Here is a 22,528-nt window from a genome sequence, read left to right as displayed (position 1 = left end):
GGTTTCTCAACTCGGAGGTGCTCGAAATGGGTATGGAAGAACTGCGATTAAGACTCCTGGAGAAGCATCTGGATAACCAGATGTAACTTTACCGGGCCCATTTTCTTCTCTAACACCCCATTTTAACCTCTTTTATTTCTTTATCTCTCCCACTCATTCAAATCCAACATCTTAAACCCTTTTCATTTTCTCTTTGGTTGACAGCGGAAGAAGCAAGAACAGGGAAGGGGGGCCATGGGACTTCTTCTTCTTCTTTCTCCTCTTGCAACCTCTTTCCTGCAACTCCACCCCACCCTGCTCCTTCAACCTTGTATGAAATGCAAGCTCTTAATCTTCACTCTTCTGCAACTGTGTTTGGAACTCCTTCGAATGATTCTTTCTCTTAATCTTCACTCTGTTGCTCTGCAATCGTGTTTAGAACTCTTTGGGACTCCTAGAACTCGGTAAGAAGAGGGAGGTTCACCTTGAATTCGGGAATATGGGGGGAAAAATCGATTTTGGGGATAAGATGTGAGAAAGTAAAGGATTTGAGCTTTTAAGAATCAAAATTGATGGTTATCTGCCAAAGCGGTGATGAAAGTAATATTATTCAAATAGTCTTTCGTAGAAGAAGCAAGTATCGTGTTCTAAATTATTAAAAAGAAGTTAAAAAGAGATCGGGAAGCTAATAGTACATAAAGGAGAGAAACCATGAATGTAACTGTGAGGACCAAAAAGGAAACTGGACATTACTTTACTAGGGTCAAATAGAGTATTGTTCAAGATCTAAATTTGGAAAATCCAGCTAAAATTCTAAATTTTGTGGATTTGTAGAACCAAAGATTTCAATGTTATACTGTAATTATTTTATTCTTTTGTGACTGTGGATTTGGATCAAAATCAGCCACAGACCATCCCTGTTCCAGCCGATCCAGTCCAGTAAGTTTAGGCCTTTTTTGTCGATTACTTAAGATTTTTTCAGAATATGGCCAATTCTTCCCAATTCAGATGGCTCGTTTTCACACTCTCTTTAGGGTTTGGTTGCAGCAGCGGCCTTTCACGGAGACGAGAGATGGAAGCAGAGCAAAGGGGAGATCTGAGAGGAAGAAGACGATGGATGACTTGGGGTTTTGTCTTGGGATTCAAGATCGGTTCGGTCCTTTTGGTCTGATCGATTTTACCCTTAAGGGTATTATGGTTTTTCACAGGTAAGGGTTATTTCGCCATTTAAAAGGAGTTAACAGACACTTAACTGCAGAGACTAATGGAGTGGACTAAGTTGAAATAAATTCGTAAAAATAAGGGGTGTCTCTGACATTTTGACCAAGTATGATAAGTTTCTGAGATATTGGATACTTTTAGGGGGTGTCCGTGAAATTTTCCCCAAAAAAAAAAACAACAAATTTAAATGAAATAATAAATGGTACTTCCCTCCATAAATATAACATGCATATAATGTGCAGGAAGAAGGAAGATTCTGTTAAAACATCCTTGTAATCCATAATTAGCTGATTGTGAAGGTGTAAAGTCACTGGTGTAACCTTGTTTTGCTTCATGGCTTGTTTGATATATAGGTCAGAGGGTTCATATTCCAATGCAGTGGGATCTCTTGGGGAATTTTTGTCTTGCCATCTTACATGGCTTATGAATGGAATAGGGAGTAATTAACTTAGTAAATACACTTATCTCACCTCTATTACCGTCATAGATGAAACAGAGTGGTATTATGTTTTCTATTTATCAGTTATTTATCCCAAGAAAAAGAAAAAGGAACCGTGGTCTTCAAGATGGACTCTCATGGGTGTTAGTAATCTGGAAACGTTGAGAGATTGCAGTTGGGAGACTTGGTCCTTCCTATCCTCTGATGCAGGAACTCAAGTTTGGCTGGTTTTCTTTTGGCTTCCCGACACTCATGGGTATTTACATGCTGTGTACACTTTGAAATTATGGTGTTTGATTTATGAATTTTTGGATTTGATTGGGCATTGTTAGCTCAATGAAACCCAAAACATATGTTCTCCGAGGGTTGGGAATCACTAAAAACATCTGGTGGAGGGAAAATTCAGCAATGTTTTCCTGCGGTTTCTTCTTCTTTTGGGTTTTTGAATGACCAGTAAGAAAAGGGGCTTGGAAACAATCACCACTGATTATAATTTGCATTTTGCATCTCCTTGCAACTCTTGAGGTTCTGGTATTCCATGATAAGCATATGGAAGTTAAATTTTCTTGCATAAGGTATCGTGTGGTGAAGTGGGTTAGTCTTCGTCATTGTCTTTTTTAACAGTTACTTTTTCTTTTCTCATTATAAGTTATACAGTTATTTTATTGATGTTAAATACCACAGAGTTACTAGTTTTGCTTTGTTTGTCTTCTTTGGGATCGGAGACAGTGAGCCTAATCAGTCAAGGGCTTGATTAAGGTAGGCTATATTTTTCAAATTTCTCCTTAAATTTTACAGCAGGTTCTGATTGGAAGACAGGAGATTTCATGCGGTCCGGATGCAATTTTTTTCTCTACTTCTCTGCCTACTCTCTTGTCTAATGTAATGAAATATTTTACATTACCTGTCCAAAAGAAAGAGTCCTTTAAAAAAAAAAAACACTTCCTCTTCCCTAACGATCTGATTATCAACTATTAATTTTCAGGACAATGCAAGTGGAAGAATAACTTCCTTTCAACCAAATGTTATGATGCGAGGGCTCTCTCCATCTGATCATGTCCTCCATGCTCTTTCTAGTGTTCACACCAATGATCTGGAGCAAACATTGCTGGTATGTGAAGCTGCCCCCCCCCCCCCCCCCCTATGAATCACTGTATCTGTTGAGAGAATAATTTGGAGATTCATCTTACAGGGAAAAAGGGCCTCAGCCACCCGATACATTATGGAATCAAAGGGAACATACAACTTAGATAAGCTTTACCAAAGGAAAACTAATCGTACAAACATTCTTGACCGCAATGCTCCTAATGAGTACCTGTGCTGTTATTTCCTGTTGAATTGAGTTTCTTTATGAATCCTAGTATGGTTTCATATTCTGGAAACAAACTGCCAAATAGGGTACAGTTCTGCTAAAACAATACCTCATTACATTTCACCCAAGTTTTGTGCTGTGGTTGACTTGATTGTCTCTATCATGCTGGACATGGTCATCATTCCCACTCTATAGAGTGTTCATAACCATCATTGATGGTGTTTACCTTCAACAAGAAGTACTAGTTGTGATGTTAATAGGTCAAAAGTTTGGATATGTAATTAATTGTTTCTCTGTTTCTAAGAAAATTCACCTTGCATTTCAAAAGTCTGAGCCATTTTTTATTTTGTTGCCATGTGATTATATGTTTATGCCTGGGTTGTTGTGTCCTGTAATGGCTTCAGGTTGTTGATAACAGTTAGTTGTATGGATTACTAACTAAAAGTTTTTTTCTTTTGGCAGTCTATACCATTCTCTGATGCCTTGAAGCTTATGTCTTACTTGAAGGATTGGGCTTATATTCCTGATAAGGTTAGCCTTTGTATACATAAGAAATGTGAACCTAGATATATCCATTGATATATGCAAACATGTACTTTGTATGTATCGCATGATTTTTACTTGAAATGGTGTGCATCAGTGCTTATGTTGGGATTTTTCATGTTAGTGATTCTCAATTCTCAAACGTTGATTTTGATTTGTTTCCTGACCTGAAAAGGTGGGGGAAAGCATGAACTTATCTTCTTATATTGTTTGGTCTGGGGAACTGGAGTTCACTGTAACCTACTTACTATTTTTTTCCAACTGCATGCAGGTTGAACTTGTTTCTCGCGTTGCTACAGTGCTCTTGCAGACACATCATAGCCAATTGGTTACTACCCCTGCTTCCAGACCTGTCTTGACCATTCTCAAAGACATTCTTTATACTAGAATCAAGGTAATTCCATGACCTTGTTTTGAGTAATAAATGTGCGATGACTGTTGTACATGTAGATAAAAAAGGTCATCAAACTCATCAAGAAACTTGGGCTTCTACTTCGGAGATGTTGAAACATTCAATTCTCCCATGTTTACTTGAGAAAAATCTGTTTGCAGTGTTGTTAAATGAGGATTCACTTCTTTATAGAGTCATAAACTGATCATTCACTTCTTTATTTTTTCTAAATTTATTCACTATCTAAACTTTTTAGCATTTTTCAATCTTGTTTTTAGCCTTCATGACTGTCTTCATCCTGTATGCCACTGTTAACTGGTCCCATCTTTGGCCTTGTTTGCTCCTTTTCTGTTATCTTGTGTATCATATTGAGGCAGCTACTGTACTAGCAACAGATGAGTTCTCTGTCCTTCTGTGACCTGCCTCATTGCAACTCCACTGCATTAATGTGCGTTTTCCTGATTGTCCAAACTGTCTACTCCATGAGTCCATTGTTTGCATTCATTGTTGAAATGCCTTGTTGTGGATTTTCTGATTCCTTATGTAACATATTATTTCTATACATCCACATATGTAAAAAAGAGTTATATACCTGCTTAACTTTGATAAGAATATGTACATACGCAGATACATATATATATATAAAAGAGCGATACATATGTGAATGCAAAAATTCCCTGGTTGTTTTTCTACATTTCTTCGGTAGAATATCTTACCCATTTCAACTTTCTGAGGAATGTGGGAGATGCAGCTTTTAAATTGGGATCCTCTGGCTTAGCTATGTGATCAGTTATTGGGTTTGCATCAGCTTAGTATCTTTTTTCTTTTTGGGTGAATAAAAAATTTCATTGCCAAAGAGGGAGAAAGAAAAGTATAACGGCTCCCTTAGGGGGAAAAACAACCAGCCAACCTCAAAGAAGAGGGGCAGAAGCTACAAGAGAGACAGAAGAGAGACCCCAGGATACAACAGTGTGCCTGTTCCTTGGGGTGTCAATACAAGAAGGAGGAGCACACGATAACTTCGTTTTAATTTCAAAGGAAATGGAATCCCAAATCTGATGGTAGGACCAAGAGTTGGAGGTCCATTTCCTGATATTACGCTCCATCCAAATATGATCCAGAGTTGCACAAAAAGCCATCTTGCCGACCGAGTCATAGATAGAGGAGCCTCCGAAAGTTGTATCAATCCAAATCCACTCTCTAAAGAAAGGAAGGATTCTTCTAGATGAAGGCCAGCATTTGGACAAGATTCCTTTACAAATGGCAGAAGTAGTAGGGCAACCAAAGAAAAGATGGTCAAGAGTCTTCAACGTTGTTCCAACAGAGGCAACAAGAAGGGAAGACTGAAATATGACGGTTGCGTAGAAAGGCCCGAGTAGGATGGCAGTTAGAGAAAATCTTCCAGGCTGTGAAGTATTGACGGGGGATGTGATACTTGAACCAAAGAAGATTCCTCCAAGGGACTAAAGGGCCTTTTAGATGGACTAAATTCCAGGCTGCTTTAGAGGAGGTAGAATTGTTTGATGACCAAGAAACACAATCGCCTCTATCCGCTGGTCTTCTGGAGATGAGTTGAAGGTCATTCCAAATAAGATTCAACACAGGGATGGAAGAAGGGGGGGGGGGGGAGACCAACCAGCCTGGTCAATGATATCAGCAACCAAAGAGAGCCTGTGGAGGCCAGAAGCATAAATGATTTTGGGAGTGACTGAGTGAAGGAGGATCTAATGTAGTCCTATATAGGCAAGGCTTGAATAACACTGATCTCCAATAGTAGCAGATTGAAGAAGAGTTAAGAGAAGACCTCCCGATCTACAAGATGCAAGGAGTCACTAGGGATTCCCTTCCTTCAATCCTTGATATGACTCACAAGGGGGGGTCTTGATATGACTCACAAGACTGGATCTCATAGGAGAGAATAGCAGCAACAAAGGCAACAAGCATAAAGCTAAGTTTTATTAATCAAATTCGTATCCAATGCTGGCCTCCCTTACAAACTTATATAGAAGACTCAAAAATAGACTTAGACTCTAAAAAAGAAAGGCTTAACCCAATCCTTAACCTATTAGCTAACTTAAACTGACTAGGAAACTGAAAAAGACTCAAAATAGAGTCCTAATCCAGCCTAAGTAAACAACTAAAAGAAAAACTAATAAAATCACTTAAATTGAACCATTGGTTGAACCGGTTGAATTTAAAACACCAAATAAAAAGCTAAATATGGAAATAAAACTAAGTATGGAAGCTAATCCCGTATGCAACCTATTTACCCATATTTTAGGCCCATGAAAGTGGCCTACATTAGAAACCCATGGGATCAAAGGCCCAACATGTATGTAATCCAACCCTAGACTTATTCCCAATGAAACAAGTCCTATTTGGTGAAGAATCTGCATCAACTCTCCCTAACTTGGAAAAATTCTTCCTTGAATTTTGTAGTGATGAGGGGGAAACAACATGTGAGTAGTAGCTTTGACCATTCCCAAGTAGAATTATGGTTGCTTGTAGACTTTAGGGATGTAGTCTTCAAGGCGTGGAGCTTTCTCTTCAAAGAACCATAGTGGCATAACAAATTCTATGTGCTCGACCTCTTCAAGAACTTGGATGTCGATGATTTCTTGTGGAGTGTTCTCAATCACCACTTCATCTTTTATGTCCTCAGCCTTGTCTACTTTGTTCTCTTCAGTAGTTTCTTCTGCCATTGTGTTTTGGACCTTCACATCAATTTGATGGCCGAGCTTCTCAACCATGATCTCAACTACTGGTGCAGCTTGGTCTACTTGAATTTCTTTAGCTATAGGTTCTTGAATCTCTTCAATACAAACCGCCTTAGTAGAATCTTCTGTTGGTGCATCCGCCATTGGTGAAACTTGAAAAACAGTCGATGCTACTTGTGTTTGAGTTGACATGTTCGGCAATCCCTGTGGCTGTACAGTCGATGTGGTCACCTTTGGTTGTAACCCTTTTAGAGTAAAATAATGGTATATAACTATAGATGGTGTCGATCAGGTAGGACACATGAGTTGTTTTCAAGTTCAATCCAACCTTGTTGCTCGTTCAACCAATTATAATCTACTGCAATAATGCTCCTTGGAGATGGTACCGGCTGGCACCAAGCACCGTTAGAGTATGAGGAACGCTCAAATTCAACAAAGACTTGTCCTGTAGGCATGATGCAAATCTCTCCTGACTGGGACAACATATCCTCCACGGATTGTGAAATAATGTTGTTACATTGCCTCTCATCAACAATTAATATGGCTGTGCTCCCATTAGGTAGACGAACTCGGGTCTTAAAAACGAATGGAGGTGGGTCTTTCGGGGCTTGGTTGGAGCTTCCCTCCGCCATAGCTCTGATACCAATTTAATGTAGTCCTATATAGGCCAGGCTTGAATAACACTGATCTCCAACAGTGGTAGATTGAAGAAGAGTTAAGAGAGGACCTTCTGATCTACAAGATGCAAGGAGTCACTAGGGATTTCCATCCTTCAATCCTTGATATGACTCATAAAGGGGGGTCTTGATATGACTCACAAGACTGGATCTCATAGGAGAGAATGGCAGCAACAAAGGCAGCAAGCATAAAGTTGAGTTTTATCAATCAAATTCGTATCCAATGCTGGCCTCCCTTTTAAACTTATATAGAAGACTCAAAAATAGACTTAGACACTAAAAGGAAAGGCCTAACACAATCCTTAACCTATTAGTTAACTTAAACTGACTAGGAAACTGAAATAGACTCAAAATAGAGTTCTAATCCAGCCTAACTAAATAACTAAAAGAAAAACTAATAAAATCACTTAAATTGAACCATTGATTGAACCGGTTCAATTTAAAACACCAAATAAAAAGCTAAGTATGGAAATAAAACCAAGTATGGGAGCTAATCCCGTATGCAACCTATTTACCCATATTTTAGGCCCATGAAAGTGGCCTATTACATTAGAAACCCATGGGATCAAAGGTCCAACATGTATGTAACCCAACCCTAGACTTATTCCCAATGAAACAAACCCTATTTGGTGATGAATTTGCATCAGGATCCCTTTTGGGTGCTAGTGGTCTAACCAAAGGAAAGAAGAGAGACCATCCCCAATCTGAGAACGAATGGAATGAATCACCAAATTGCGGGTTGCAAGGATCTTACGCCAAACCCAAGAAGCTTCTGACAAGGCTGAAGCAGTCCAAATAGAGTCCTGACGGAGAGGCCCCGAGTAAATCCAATCAACCCAGATGCTTTTCTTTTTTGTAGCGATCTTCCAGATTAGCTTGATAATACCTGCAGTGTTCACATCTTTGATCCTTTTGATACCCAAGCCACCTTCCTTCTTAGGCAAGCAAACAACAGCCCAACTTAGAGGGTGGAGAAATATAGAAGAATCATTGCCCTTCCAAAGAAAAGAAGTCAGGAGAGATTCCAAAGACTTGATAGTAGATTGCGGGAGACCATAGATACCAGACCAGTAGATAGTAGCTTAGTATCTTAACGTGTAGGCCATAGGGTACTTCTCACCCTGGTAATGTTATCCTTTGAAACTTCAAAGTCAAACCTTAAAAAGAAAGGTTTTGATTACCATGTGGATAGGTTATATTGCTTTGAAATGTGTTGAATGAATGGCGTAAGATTTGGCGAATTTACTAACAAAATTGTCCTTTTCATGCCCGAGTCAAATGGATGTTTGTGCTTAAGAGGAACCTGGCAGCGCAGCTGCCTTTAGCAGCATTTATTATCTAGTTTGATTGGTTTGCAGATTATAACTTCAGAAACACTTTCTGCACTTTAACCACTCTAATCTGGTAATGTAATCCTAGAATAGGAGAGAATCCTACTAGGAGCCAGATAAAAGCAAGGTCTGGTGAAGCCTGCTGTTTGGGGCTGATTAGGGGCTGTTTTAGGGCAAAATTAGGGTTTAGGATGGGAATTTGGGAATGGGGTTTATATGGTTTTAATCTGCAGGTCTAGGGGGGTCATTATGATATAAAAATATTTGAATTTGAATCAGTTTTAAATTCCTGCAGAAATTAGGGTTAGGGTTTCGGGTTTTAGAATTATGAAAACAATCAAAACTAGGGTTTTGAGTGGGGGTTTAGGGCTAGGCTTGGGATCGAGTTTAGGGGGCTGTGGGAGGGAGGTTTGATCCTAATATGGGAGAGTTTTGATGGCCAGAAGTGGGGAATCTGTAATTTTAGGGTTTAATGGCTAATGGAAGGTTACAGAAATTAGGGTTTGGACTGGTCAGAATGGGCTGCAAGTCTGGTCGAGTGGAGGGGTTGGTTTGGGAGGGCTGTGATCTGATTTTGGTGAAACACAGATGTAGGATAAAGGCTGGGTAAGACTTAGATGATCTAGGGTTTTAGAAATTCAAGTAGAAAACAAGAGGGATCGAATGGGGGGAAAGAGGAATGGAAACAGAAATTTAAATTTAGACTTACAACAGATATCCACGGCAACAAATCTAACATTGAAGGATAGAACCACCTTCACAAGGAAAACCTCCCAGCCGTCACGGCGTAAAGAGTTGCAGGATTCTACCCACCCTTCCACCTTGATAACCCACAAGGATGCACACACTCTTGAAGAGCAAGGAGCAGCAGCAAGACAGCCACGAATTCTGTATTTTAATTTCAAATCTCATGTGGGGGAGCCCTCCACGATTCAATATATTTATAATATGGCTAATGCCAATTCCTATTACAACTTAAAGTCCTTTCCTTCACAAAATCGTGGAAGGGAGAGGTTTAAATCTAATTTAACTAATTTAAACAGTAAAATGTCCTAACTACCCCTACTAACTTAAAATAAGAGAATCTAACTTAAAAACAACTAATTTAAAGTAGATCCCATGTTAGCCAATAGGATATAAGGACCTATTGACCAATAGGAGCACTTCACTTAAATTGAACCAATTGAACCAATTGGATGCAACCAATTCTAACCCGGTTCAATCTAAAAAACAGAAAAATAAACTAAGTATGGAAAATATAAATCCTAACCTACGGCTCCCTATTCAAACCCTAAGTTCAGGGCCTCTTCTTCTTCTTCTTCCTTCTTGGAGCTGCATCATCTGGTTAATGGGAAATGTCGTGCAGTCTCTTCTCCTTATTTGACTATGGTAACTTTTGGTAAATTATTAGCCATCATCTTAAGCGACATCTCATCTCAATCATATGATTTTTTCTTTCTAATGCCACGTTCCTTATGTGATGACTGTATCTAACTTACTCAAAGCATCCCTCCATGAGTTTAGTTTTGCATTTCTCTCGCGCTCTACTACGTTATTATTATTATTATTTAAAAAAAAAAAAAGGAATGATAAACTTGTATCAATATATGTCAAAAGACAACCTGTACAGTCAGGATGCTATAAAAAATGAACAGCAGTCCATGTTGGGCAGTACAAAAATCCTATTCCCCTCTTTCATAGTTGTCAAGGCATCGCCTAGACGTCCTTTGCTGGAAGGGCGCCTTGGTGTCTGAGCCCCCTCCAACGCCTTGGGTCGCCTAGATGCCGTAACAACTATGCTCTCTTTCATAACCAAAGTTCCCAAATTGGAACTCGAAAGGCAGAAAAAGGAAAGAACAAATTCTTCCCAAGTATCCCATACTCTACATATTAACCCCCTCAATAAAGACACCACAGAACTCCAAGTGTCCAACTTAACAAGTTCATTTTTTTTCATGATATCCTGTCTGATGAAGCTTCCTTGTCTTCAAACACCCGTGGATTTCTTTCCGTTCATATACACCAGTCATCAGCACAGTGCAACAAGGTTCTAAATCCCAATTTCGAGGCCTGTTTCGACCTAGGCCGAAATCGAGATTTCCCAGGTTTTGGTCAAAGCTTGGTATTTTTTTGGGCAAAACTCGACATGTCATGTGCTGGTCAAAACTGATCGAAACTACTGAAAATGGGCTGCTTGAAATTGGTCGAAACTTGGTATTTTTTGTCGAAACTGGTCAATTATCAAAATTTCCGTAATATTGTCAAAATACGTCGAAACCTGGTTGATACAGTATTACATATGGATTTCGTCTAAAAAACTTGGGAAACCGAGATCTTGAACTATGCACTGCAAAAGGGATCTACTTCCTCAGGGTTGCTACACTTCCCTCTACCAGTGCTCCATTCCACTCCTCTGACAACAACAGCAGTGATGCAGAAAAAGACCACACTGCCCCAATAACGGTAGTAATTCTTCCTACAGTTAAAATGTGAACCTCTCTCTTGATTACATTTTCCCGTGTCCCCCCCCTACTTAGGGATGTAAACGGATCGAATTCGGTCGGATAGTGGCATTATCATATTCGTATCCGATTATATTCGGACGGATTCGGATAATATCCTATCGGTTTTCGGACGGATTCGGATAATTTCCGGATAGTGATTTTTTGAATACCGATTCTCCTAAATGGATATGAACATGGATCGAATACAAATTTTTGACTATCCGTTGACATCTTTACCGTTTTTATGATGAGGGCTAGGGTTAAGACTTGAGAGTTCAGCGACTCCCTTTTTTTCTACTCTTCTTAGTCTTTGATTTTCTCTTGTATTTATTTTCATAGATATGTGATTCCATGTTATAACATTCTATAAGACAATATATATAAACCAATAGAAAATCTAGAAAAAGAATCACATTATCTTAACTTATAAACTTATAAAAATAAGATAACAAAATCCAATAAGGTAACGTAAAAGGATAGATGAACACAGAGATATATTTTAGATATTTTATTACTTTCAGATTGCTAAACGAATCGGATAATAATCGGTCGGATAGGGGGATTATCATATTCGTATCCGATTAGTTTCGGACGGATTCGGATTCTCCTAAACGGATATGAATGCGGATCGAATTCGGATTTTCGAATATCCGTTTACATCCCTACCCCTACTCTACCTACATTCTTTATGTTCCATCCCCTCCTAATCAAATTATCCATTGTTGCAATCCTGTCAAAGTAATACAGATTCTTGTAGGAATCAATATGTTCCAGACAATTTAATGTGTAAGCCTTATTAACATTTTGTCAATTTGTGTCATGTTGACAAAAGATTTCACTGTGAATTTATCATTCATGTCAAGTTGAGAAAGGACTTCTCCTTGAATTTACCAGTCCTACTTCCTCCCCACAAACTTATATCCCGCCTTAGTCTTCAGTCTCTAGCACCTTCATTAACTCCACAACTCTCTCCACTTTCCAATTCAGTTTCCTTCTAAAGTTTGAAACCCACACCTTCCTACCCTCCCCACTGTTTCATATCACAAGTCACAACTGCATCTTGGTTCCAGGCAGACAAAAACAAATTAGGAAACACAAATTTCATTTCCCATTCACCTTCTCCTAGTTCTTATGTTCCATCTCCACAACAATGTCATACTCAAGTTTTACATATCAATATTACTTCCAGTAACATGCAAAATTTGCCTTGTTTTATAGGAGGTATGGAAGATAGAATTCATGCCACAGTGCAAAAAATGTGTCAGCATTATGTAGACACTCTTGTAGAATAACTGATTAACTTTATTTTGTCTTGTTTTAACCTATTGTGAGTATGTTATATACATATTATGAGTGTTTATAATTCTTTCTAGGTGTTATACTATCATACGTTGTATTAGTATCAAACTATCAATAGATGTGAGGCTCTTAGAGTAGCAGATTTTGTGCAGTCATCATGTTCTACTGCTTGTATCAATGTCTTAGTCACATAGGATTTGGACACTCACGAGAAGGTAGTATTTGTCAGGGAGATTGTCTTGGCCATACCTCGAAGTTAAGGGGCCACTGCTTGGATTAATGGTCTTTTGGTTTTCATTCTATTGACTGTTGTGGTTAAAGCCAATGATTTCTTATAATTATGTATCCTTTTCTTTTTGAGTAAACATCTAGTACACCTCCTGAGGTTTGTTCACCTATCTTGTAGCCCCCTTATGTATTAAAACCTTACTTACAGATCCCTGGAATGACGGAATATCCATTCCGTTAGAGTGAACAAGTTAAGTGATGATGTCATCAGTTCATAAATATGGAAATGACCAAAATCACCTTCTTTCTTCTTCTTCTTCTTCCTCCTCCTCCTGCAACTCCACCAGCCACCACCACTGCTGCAACCCAACCCAATGCCAGCCGCCCCTTCCCCACGTTGCAGCCCAACTCCACCCTACACGTTTCCCCTTCCTGTGCTGTGTTCCTTCTCCAAGGATAGAGGAACTCACACCCAATACCTTAGGAAAAAAGGGGAAGGAAGGGAGATTGACCGAAGTCTTAAGGCACTGTTAATACTGCCGGAAACAGGGATTGATGAGGAGAGTTTAAGAAACTCAAATACGAAGGAAGACAGACCAGGAGATAAGAGTGATCGGAGAAGAGATTCAACTACGGAGAGGTGGGCAGAGAGTGTGAGGAGAGGGAACAGCTGTATGCACAATCACAACCTGTGAGGAAAAGTTGCAAATTTCATTCAATATTCAACTGCATATCTAATTGATAATTTGAGCATTTAGACTCTTTCAAAACTGAAGTTGACTCAAACAAGAAAACTAGAACAAATTTGGACTCTACTCTACTAATCCCTATCCATGGGTAACAATATAATAATATAACAAAAACAACCCCAATAAATAAATTCCTAAATACTAATCCTGGTTCTCTGTTTTTCCCCCTCCCTCTTTTCTTCTTCTTCCTCCTCCTGCATCTCTGTTTTTCCCTTACCAATTCTAATTTCTAGGGTTTCAACTAACATTTCAAAAAATGAGAGATCTAACGATCAGTGCGATTCTTATCGTAATCGGCTGGAAATGGAGTAGAATCCTTCCTGACGATTCTTGCCTACAAATCCAGGAAGTTTATGATGATTAATGGGGATTTTGCAGCTCTTTGAGAAATGCTTCAGGCATTCCCTCTCTCGGACTGGGCTTCTAATGCGATTGTGGAGGACATTTTATCTTTGCTTTTCTTTCATATTTTAGGTTCAGATTCCTTTATAATAGGGATGCCCATTTCTTGGCATGGGAGCTTCCATTTTTGGGCTGTCTGAGGCTGAGATCGCAGCAAGGGGTGGGGTTGCGGTGAAGCAGGGTGTGGTGGGTTGGAGAAGGAACAGAGGGAGCGGGAAACGTGTAGGATGGGGTTGGGCTGCAACGTGGAGAAGGGGTGGGTGGCGTTGGGTTGGGTGTTGCAGCAGTGGTGGTGGCTGGTGGAGTTGCAGGAGGAGGAAGGAGGAGAAGAAGAAGAACGAAGGTGATTCTGGTCATTTCCATATTTATGGACTGCTGACATCATCATTTAACCTGCTCAATTTAACAGAATGGGTATTCCGTCATTCCCAGGGGTCTGTAAGTAAGGTTTTAATACATAAGGGGGCTACAAGATAGGTGAACAAACCTCAGGGGGTGTACTAGATGTTTACTCTTTCTTTTTTTAGTACAAATATTCTCTGCAGTCGTTTTCCCCCTCTTTTGAATGATCCATCATCATTTTTATGAATGTTAGTATATCGTTTTTTTTTTGGGGGGGGTGTTTAGCCTGTAGCTCGATTGTTCGACATTCTGCATCTCAACTGGAGAAGATTCGTAATTGTTTAAAAAAGTTTGAAATTTTGTAACTGTACAAGTAAAACTGTCTGGGTGAATTTGAACACCATCTGATTCATCATCCTGGTGATGGGTTCATCCCGATTTGTCACGTTTACTTGTGTAAAGATCTTATGACATTCGTTAGGGGGTGTTGCTGCCATCTGATCATGACCTAGTGGTATTAACTGTATAAGGTTGCAACTTGAAAAAATGTCTCCGGTTGCCTTCTGTACTCGTTTGCTATTTATTTTTAGATACATGATCATTGGTTAGCAATTGGTGACCCCTTAACTAGCAATTGAATCTTGTGTCACACTAGTCATTATTTCTTTTGCTTTATTGAAAATGCCTAGTAACAATTTTACTTCCTACCAGAACCATACCCAACACCCTTCCTCCCCCATGCGGGTGGGAAAAGAAAAATAGACATTCTTAGTTGTTGACCTAAATGGAGTTTCAAATTGTCTCGTGTCAGGAATGCAAGGACACCCTTGGTTTCAACCTTGCAGCAATGGATCATCTGAAGGTTAGTGAAACTGTGTGTACCACGGTGCTAGTGTCCATGTTCGTGCATGTTTCTGCTTGTGCGCCTGTGACAGTTATGTTTTCTAATCAAAGAGACTGAGATCTGCCAGTTTCTTTTTGTATTGCAGCAATTGATGTCTTTGAAATCTGATGTCCTTTTCCGAGATGCAAAAACAAAGCTACTTGAAATCCGTTCACAACATTCAAAACGTCTGGAAGCAAGGACTGACACAAAAGAAGAGAAGAGGAAAAAGAAGAAGCTGAAGAGTAGAGCTGGGGCCTAATCAGACCAAAGAAATGGCAGGACATCAAGTTTCCAGTGTGTGTCAAGACAGTCGGGTCGACCCCGTAATCTTGGAAAGCATGAAGTTCCTCAATATTTAAGGGGTTCCAAACAGAGACCAGATAGATAACGTAATCATGGAATCCTGCATTTCCCTGCTCTGAATAGGGAATGTTGATTGGAGTAATGGAATTCCAGATGTTTTCAAAAAGAAAGGTGAGATCTTACTCATGGCTGATGGGAGCTCACTAGTCGCACATCTAATGAATATCCTGTTATCCCATCAGCAGCAAATTTTGTTTCTTCCTGTAGGAAATGAAGTGAGCTAATATTCATTGCCAGATTAAAGGACACATGTTTTTGTTCTTGTTAGTATTTGCTGAAGCACAAGGGCTTATAACTAATTATTCTGATTCTTGCATTTGGCTGCTCAACTGTAAATTATACGATGTTAGCGAGGTTGATTGTTTTTCTCTTCAATCCACACATTTATGTCACCATATGGAACTGAGGAGCATCTTAGTTAATTGAATTTACTGTGGAAGATGATTTTCAATTAGGCTAGTTGGATCTTGAGCATCATCCATACAGTGGAAAATTGATTCAGTTTTATGTTCTGAATTCCAGGCCTCTCTTGGTAGATCAAAACTTCCAAAAACAATTGATACCTCATAAAATAGCCTAAGAGGTGATGTTTTAGCTTCCATGGAATGTGGCCATGTGGGTATTATCATGGTTTGTATCTGAAATGGTTGTAATTGAAGCTGGGCTAGATTAATTGGGTCCACGGCTGGACTGGAAAGATATTTTCTAATTCTGGGGAAGATTAATCCTACAAACAAACCAACATTGTTTCTTTGTAGTAGCTTCTGTTGTCTGCCCCCCTTTACTGCAGGCTTAGATCATCAAGAATATCACAGGGCAAGGTTGGGCTAGGCTGTCTGTAGCATATAGATGACTTTACGATTGGGCTGTATTGCCTTCTATAATGAGGTACGAACAGGGCCCAGGAACATGAATAACAGCAAGTTGCTAGGCTCATGGAGAACCCTGCACCGGGCCTAAATGACAAGCTGGTCAGGAACTCTAGATGTAAGCCATTCATGGGTTACAAGTTCACTAAACACAACATTGCAGGCATTGCACCGAAAAAATTAGAAACTTTTGATGTTTTCATGGAATTGCATGGATTAGGCCCATGAGTGGGAGCCAATTCCATGTGATCATGAACTATGATGCATGCCGCTCCTACCTCTCTTGTCTTGTAAGCCAATAAGGATGGTATGGTTTGGAGGGTCGAGGAGCCAGGGCTGCGTTGGGATAATGCTTCTCCACAACTGATAGAGCTGAGAGGTAGTGCTTCTCCATGCCCACTTATATAATGTAAAAACAGTTATTAAGGATTTGAACATGAAGCTTCCTCATCATGATCTGTTTATATTTATTTTATGGGGAAGAAGCTTCCTCATCATGATCTGTTCATATTTAATTTATGGGGAAGCTTTCTCACGCTCTTGGGTGTAGGAAGAATCTCTCACACTACACCAATGGAAGAGGATAGAATGGTATCATAAAGAGGGAACTTACAATGGTCAAGGGGGAAAGAGAAGATGAATAAAAAAACTCTTGTAGAAGTCTGTATGTTAAGCGGAATGCGTGAGCAATACTTTAACACAAGCAAAAAACAAATTATCTTGCGTAGAAAAGCTCGCGGATTGGATTCAACGCCTTTCTCTTACTATGGTATGAATTAAATTTTTTAAAGGAAAAATTTGGTAGTAACATTGAGAAACTTTATTAAGATCAACGTGAATTACACATGGATGAAGTTTAACATAATTCCTGAAACCATGGATCGGAATTTGGTCAGACTATGACTCACATTGTCAAACCTGGATTCCCTTCTTTCATTCTCTCTTCTCCATTTTGCTACTCCTGTCGGACAAACCGTGATCCATCCCTCCCCCCCCTAGTCACTGTGCTTGGGAAGCACAGGCTACAATGGAACTTATTTATCCTCCTCCCATTAATTAATGATGGAAAGCAACCATTCGTGCGAGTATGAGCTTTTTAAATATAGGAAAAAATTCTCCACACCTTAATGAAGTTTCCTTTTCACAGAGTTCTTTCTATGGACCACGTTTTCCTCCACCTACATTGCATGGGATTCCATTCATCGCAGTCCCATTCACAGTAAGTATGGGATGGGCAGGAGAGGGAGTTGGAAAGGTATTTTGGGAACATACTAAAATCCTATACAGGTTTATGAACCCGACGATGGTGGGTGAACTGTCCTCTATGGGTGGAGAAAAACTCTCTTTTTTTTTTTTTTTTTTTTTTTTTTTTTTTAACTCTGAACACGTGGGCTTATGTGGATGGTTCATTTTTGGGGTGCTGTTCTCTGTGCCGCAGCGCAGGCTGCGCCCAGGCACATGGGGGTCGGCGCAATGACCACCCTACCTCCCTACACAGGCTGCCCATGTGCCTGGATACAGCCTGCGCTGCAGCACAGAGAACATTCTCCCTTCATTTTTTATGACAACCATTGACGTGGTGTGTAGATTCCTTCGCACACTGATGTTGTGGGAATTCTTTCCCATTAATTTTATATTTCTTTCTTTAATGGTTAGAAAATAATTATCTCCACCCAACAAAGAAAAAAGAAAAAAATAAATGTAGTTAGAACTTTAGAATAACCTTTTGAAAAGGGGATATTTTCCCTTGATTATTGAAAGGTTATCCTTGGATTATTCCAAATGACACTTTCCCACATGCAAAGTATGTTACGTACTAAAGATGGACTTCTTTTCTTTGGACAAACAAAGAGAAAGAAGGGACTGGAAACTTCGTTTCTTTGATGTTTTGGTTATGGACACTTGGACATGGTATGTTGCAAAAAACTACTTTGCCAGTTTGGTTGTCCCCAAATGTCACTTTCTTTCCCATGAGAGCTTCCAACCAAGAACAACAGATCCAGTTGCCGAAAAACCGGCCTCTCTCTCTCTCTCTCCCCAAGATTCCACTTGACCTTTTTCTCACTTGATATATTTATAGATTTATGGCCAGGGAAGAATAGTGGTCCATTAATTATTTTATCAAAAAAGAAAGAAAGAAAGGCAAATGGATTATGCATGGCTCGGGTTCCGGGCGGGACCTGATGAAATCTATCCAGCCAACCGCGGATTCTGTTGAACATGTGTCACCATATCACTGGGTGGCCGACCATATTTAGGTATATCACTAAAATATGTTTATTACTCAGCAATAGTGGATGGATATTCCACCTTTGACTTTAACTCCATTTCAAATCTTTTTTTGTGTTTTTTGGAGTAGAACTCCATTTCAAATCACCTATCTAAATTAGGGTTTGATTGTAAACTGCATCACTTTAATAAATCCCAAATGGAACCTAAAATATCTTACCTTCCTAAATAAGAAAGATAATAACTGCTATTGGGTTGTGTAAACTAATTGGATCACTACAAGTTCCATTATGTACAGCTAATTCTTCCCTGTCGTTGCACAGCTGATTGTTCTGTCTTTTTTTTTTTTTTTTTTTTAATTTATATATATAATAGAAGGTAATAATATTCCGTTAATAAAATAATATTAATGCATATCATTGAAACATCAAAATGTAGAAAAAGTATAACCGTGACTACATATCTACCATCTATTGCAATTTTTCACTTATATGTGAATTCTCACTGAACATGAAAGCCTCGTTTGGACTAAGGATGTCAACGGATATTCGAAAATTCGTATTCGATCTGCGTTCGTATCTGTTTAGGAGAATCTGAATCCGTCTGAAAACTTATCAGATATGAATATGATAATCCCCCTATCCGACCGATTATTATCTGATTCATTTAGCAATCCAACAGTAATAAAATGTTTGAAATATATCTTTGTGTCCGTCTATCCGATTAAGTTACCTTATTGGATTTTGTTTTCTTGTTTTTGTAATTTTATAAGTTAAGATAATGTGAAATTTTTTCTAGATTTTCTATTAGTTTTTATATATTATTTTATGCATTGTGGTACATGGAATCACATATCTATTAAAATAAAGGGAAAATTTCACATACCTCCCCAGAGGTATGACTTATGTACACTTTCACATGTGAAGTTTGGAAAATTTCATGTACCTCCCTTGCTTTCCAAACTAAGTAACAAAAACACCCAGTCTGTTAACTGTAGATGTAAACGTTAAAATTGTATTTTAATTGACCAAAATGCTCTCATCTTTCCCAAATCGTTTAAGGTTTGAAAAGAAAATCTCTTAGTAACGAAATTCAGACCTTGCCATCGAATCGAACCCCTCTCAACCCCTCATCAACGTCATTTCCAATGCTACAATTAAGGTGCACTTTCATCGGATTTCACAGATTTAAAACAATTAAATGGGGTTGTGGCAATTTTGGAAGTTTGATTTTATTTTATTCTTGTGTGGCACATGAGTATTAACAAACTTTGAGGATTAAGTAAATCTGTTTAAAATAGAAAACAGTGGATGTAAAACAAATTTGAAACCTACTTATCTTGTAATTTTCGTTCTTATCTAATGGATCTAAGAGATTTCTTTTTTATTTTGGTGACTATGCATGGACATACATGAGATGCATATCACTGCTTGAAAAGATATTTGATTGAAAATCAACCTTTGATAGTAGCTAATCAAACGGTTAGAATAACTACATCATCTCTCCCACGTACAAAAGAATAGTAGGCATGTGCCACATGGACTACTTTCGCTATATGTTCAACTACGTTAGACGCCATCTCTGAAGATTATGAGCGTGTTATCATTGAGAATGATAACAAGAATATAGTCTTTCTGTTGTAGGGTGGAATAGAAGCATCACCTTTGTGTTTGAAGCCTATCTTGGAGGACATCAGGTATTTTGTCTTATTGTTTTGTATCTTGTGTTTTTAATTTTGTTTCAATGGAGAATAATACCATTGCTGACTTCCTGGCTATGAGGGAACTGTCACTTAGGTATAGGATAATTTGACCCAACTCCAATCCATGGATCGAGGAGATATGCGATGTGCCTGTCTCCTCCCATGTGTAATGTTCGCCAAAAAAAAATCTGACTGAACATGAGGTCCCCATTCCCTAGAAATGTAGAAGTGAGACTGTAGTGGCCATGGGGTTGGATTTCTCACTTTATGAAAAGCCTCCCATCGAGATTGTCTTTCCGACCTCACCATTTTCAAAATCTCATAAAATTTGTAGGACGTTTGTCGGGGAAGAAGTGAGGGAAAGTTGCAATGATCATAAGAGAGCTGTTTTGAGGAGTAGAGAAAGATGAGAGCGATGGTGCACGCTTGTAGTCTGTCATGATGTCGGTCATCGAATGATGCAGCCACCACCAAGCCGTAGTCACCTTCATCTAACGGTGCAGCCACCACCATAGTGTAGTGGCCATCATCGAACGGTTCAGCGGCTTCCATCACTGTAGCTGCCACTATAACTACAATGATCATCATTGAATGGTCCAGCCGCCTCCATGGCCCTCTCACCATCTGGAGGATTTTCATCCTCTCAAGTGCTGTGTACTGTCCAGTGCACCACACATAAAAATCCAACTGTAAAAACATGGGTAGTCACGTCTTTTTTTCCTCTTTAAGTGTTGGGTGGATGGTTGAATTCTTAAGTGCGATGCACCGGACAGTACACTGCATTTGAGAGTTTAAATTTTCCCATTTAGAGATCCTCTTGCACATGGTTCTAAGTATCAGTATCGGATTACCTGTATTGCACGATCTGTACCAGTTTTTCCCCATTGTCAATCTCGATACCATGCCGATACTATATCAATGACACAATACGAACAAGGGGTAAAATGGTATAAAAATCTATTTTTAAAGAAGGATCAAAGGCAAATTTATCCGATACAACTGATCCTTGCCAATACCAATCTGATACTATATTGATTTTCAGATTGACCGATACCCGTTCGGATACCGACCACTAAAACAATGCTCTTGCACACATTCTTCCTCTTCTTGGAGAAGACATGCATCTTTTGTAAATTTGAAGTTAAGGTATGTTTTGAATTTTTTATAAAAAAATGGCTCTATTTTTTTTGTCTCATAAGATTTATTCTTATTTAAAAAAAATGAACCAAATACGCCAAGAAATGAATATATGCATATATAAATTTATGAAAATTTTGTATTATAAGGTTTATTCTTATAAAAAAAATAAAATAGGATAAAGAACGCAACCCGGTTGTGTGTCTTGTGTGGCTCCCATGCCTAGACACACAAGGCGCCTTGACCACCTTAAAATGACCCCCTTGCCTCCATGCAAAGAAAAAAATCCCAGGCGATCAAAGCACCTTGTGTGTCTAGGCGTGGGAGCCACACAAGGCGTACTATCGTATAGCGTTCTATGTTTCAAATCAAATATACCAATAAATAAAAAAGGGCCAGAGATCATTGTCTGGTTATGTACCGTCTACACCAACAGAGGGGCCAATGAGAGAGTGTACGAAGAGCATTAACATAGATGTTAATTTTTGATTTCATGGGGATAGCACAGTACTTTCATGCGTTCCTATGTCTTGACACAGTAGCCATGACTTCCCATAAAAATAAAAAAAACTATTTACTCATTTTATTTTTCTTAAAACTCTACAACATGTGAGGCCCAATGTCTCAACTTTTCTCAGATCAATCTCCCCACCAATCAAGATGTCCTAAGAAAAGAATCCGGATCCTCTACTTCCACTTGCTCGGTACTGTTGTGCACCCTATACACGGCAAGGCGACCGCCTTACCCCCACTTGGACAAGGTGCTCAAACATGGGTAAGACGGTCTTTATACCACCCTACTCTATCTAGGGTGTACATGACAGTACCGGACAGGCATTAGTAGAGGATCTCGATGATGGGTGAAAGGAAGGGAATCACATTGGCGATATTTTAATTGATTCCCATTTGTACTTGCACAAAATGCCTCTGTATCGGTTTCGGGCAATGCCAATTCTGATATGGGTCGGATCAACCATTATAAGACCATAGGTGTCTACTGTCTTATACATATCGCCGATACAACACTGATACCTAAAATAAATGTTTTAATTATTTTATAATTATTGTTGGGACTTGGGAGAAGAGTTTTATTGAAATTGTTATTTTTTTATGTCTGGCTGACGGGCGGCACTCCTTAGGATTCGATTCACATTGCCTTCTTTGCCACCTGTGGTCGTCAAACCAACCGGAAATTTAACCATCACAAC

The 22,528-nt window shown here is 39.0% G+C and overlaps 1 protein-coding gene across 1 annotated transcript in view; it reads left to right on the top strand.

The window, feature by feature from the left end:
- Positions 1 to 15,705, top strand: part of LOC122651542 (WD repeat-containing protein 3) — a 29,549-nt gene extending 13,844 nt beyond the window's left edge. The window contains exons 8-12 of the mRNA XM_043844958.1: positions 2,624 to 2,750; positions 3,414 to 3,482; positions 3,766 to 3,888; positions 14,946 to 14,996; positions 15,124 to 15,705. Of these exons, the coding sequence (XP_043700893.1) occupies positions 2,624 to 2,750; positions 3,414 to 3,482; positions 3,766 to 3,888; positions 14,946 to 14,996; positions 15,124 to 15,279 (526 nt within the window). The 3' untranslated portion in view covers positions 15,280 to 15,705. The remainder of the gene's footprint in view (positions 1 to 2,623; positions 2,751 to 3,413; positions 3,483 to 3,765; positions 3,889 to 14,945; positions 14,997 to 15,123) is intronic.
- Positions 15,706 to 22,528: the final 6,823 nt, after the last annotated feature.

Source organism: Telopea speciosissima, chromosome 2 (genome assembly GCF_018873765.1).
Source record: "Telopea speciosissima isolate NSW1024214 ecotype Mountain lineage chromosome 2, Tspe_v1, whole genome shotgun sequence".
NCBI lineage: Eukaryota > Viridiplantae > Streptophyta > Magnoliopsida > Proteales > Proteaceae > Telopea > Telopea speciosissima.
Note: the sequence above shows the minus strand (reverse complement) of the source record. Positions and strands in the feature narration are given on the sequence as shown.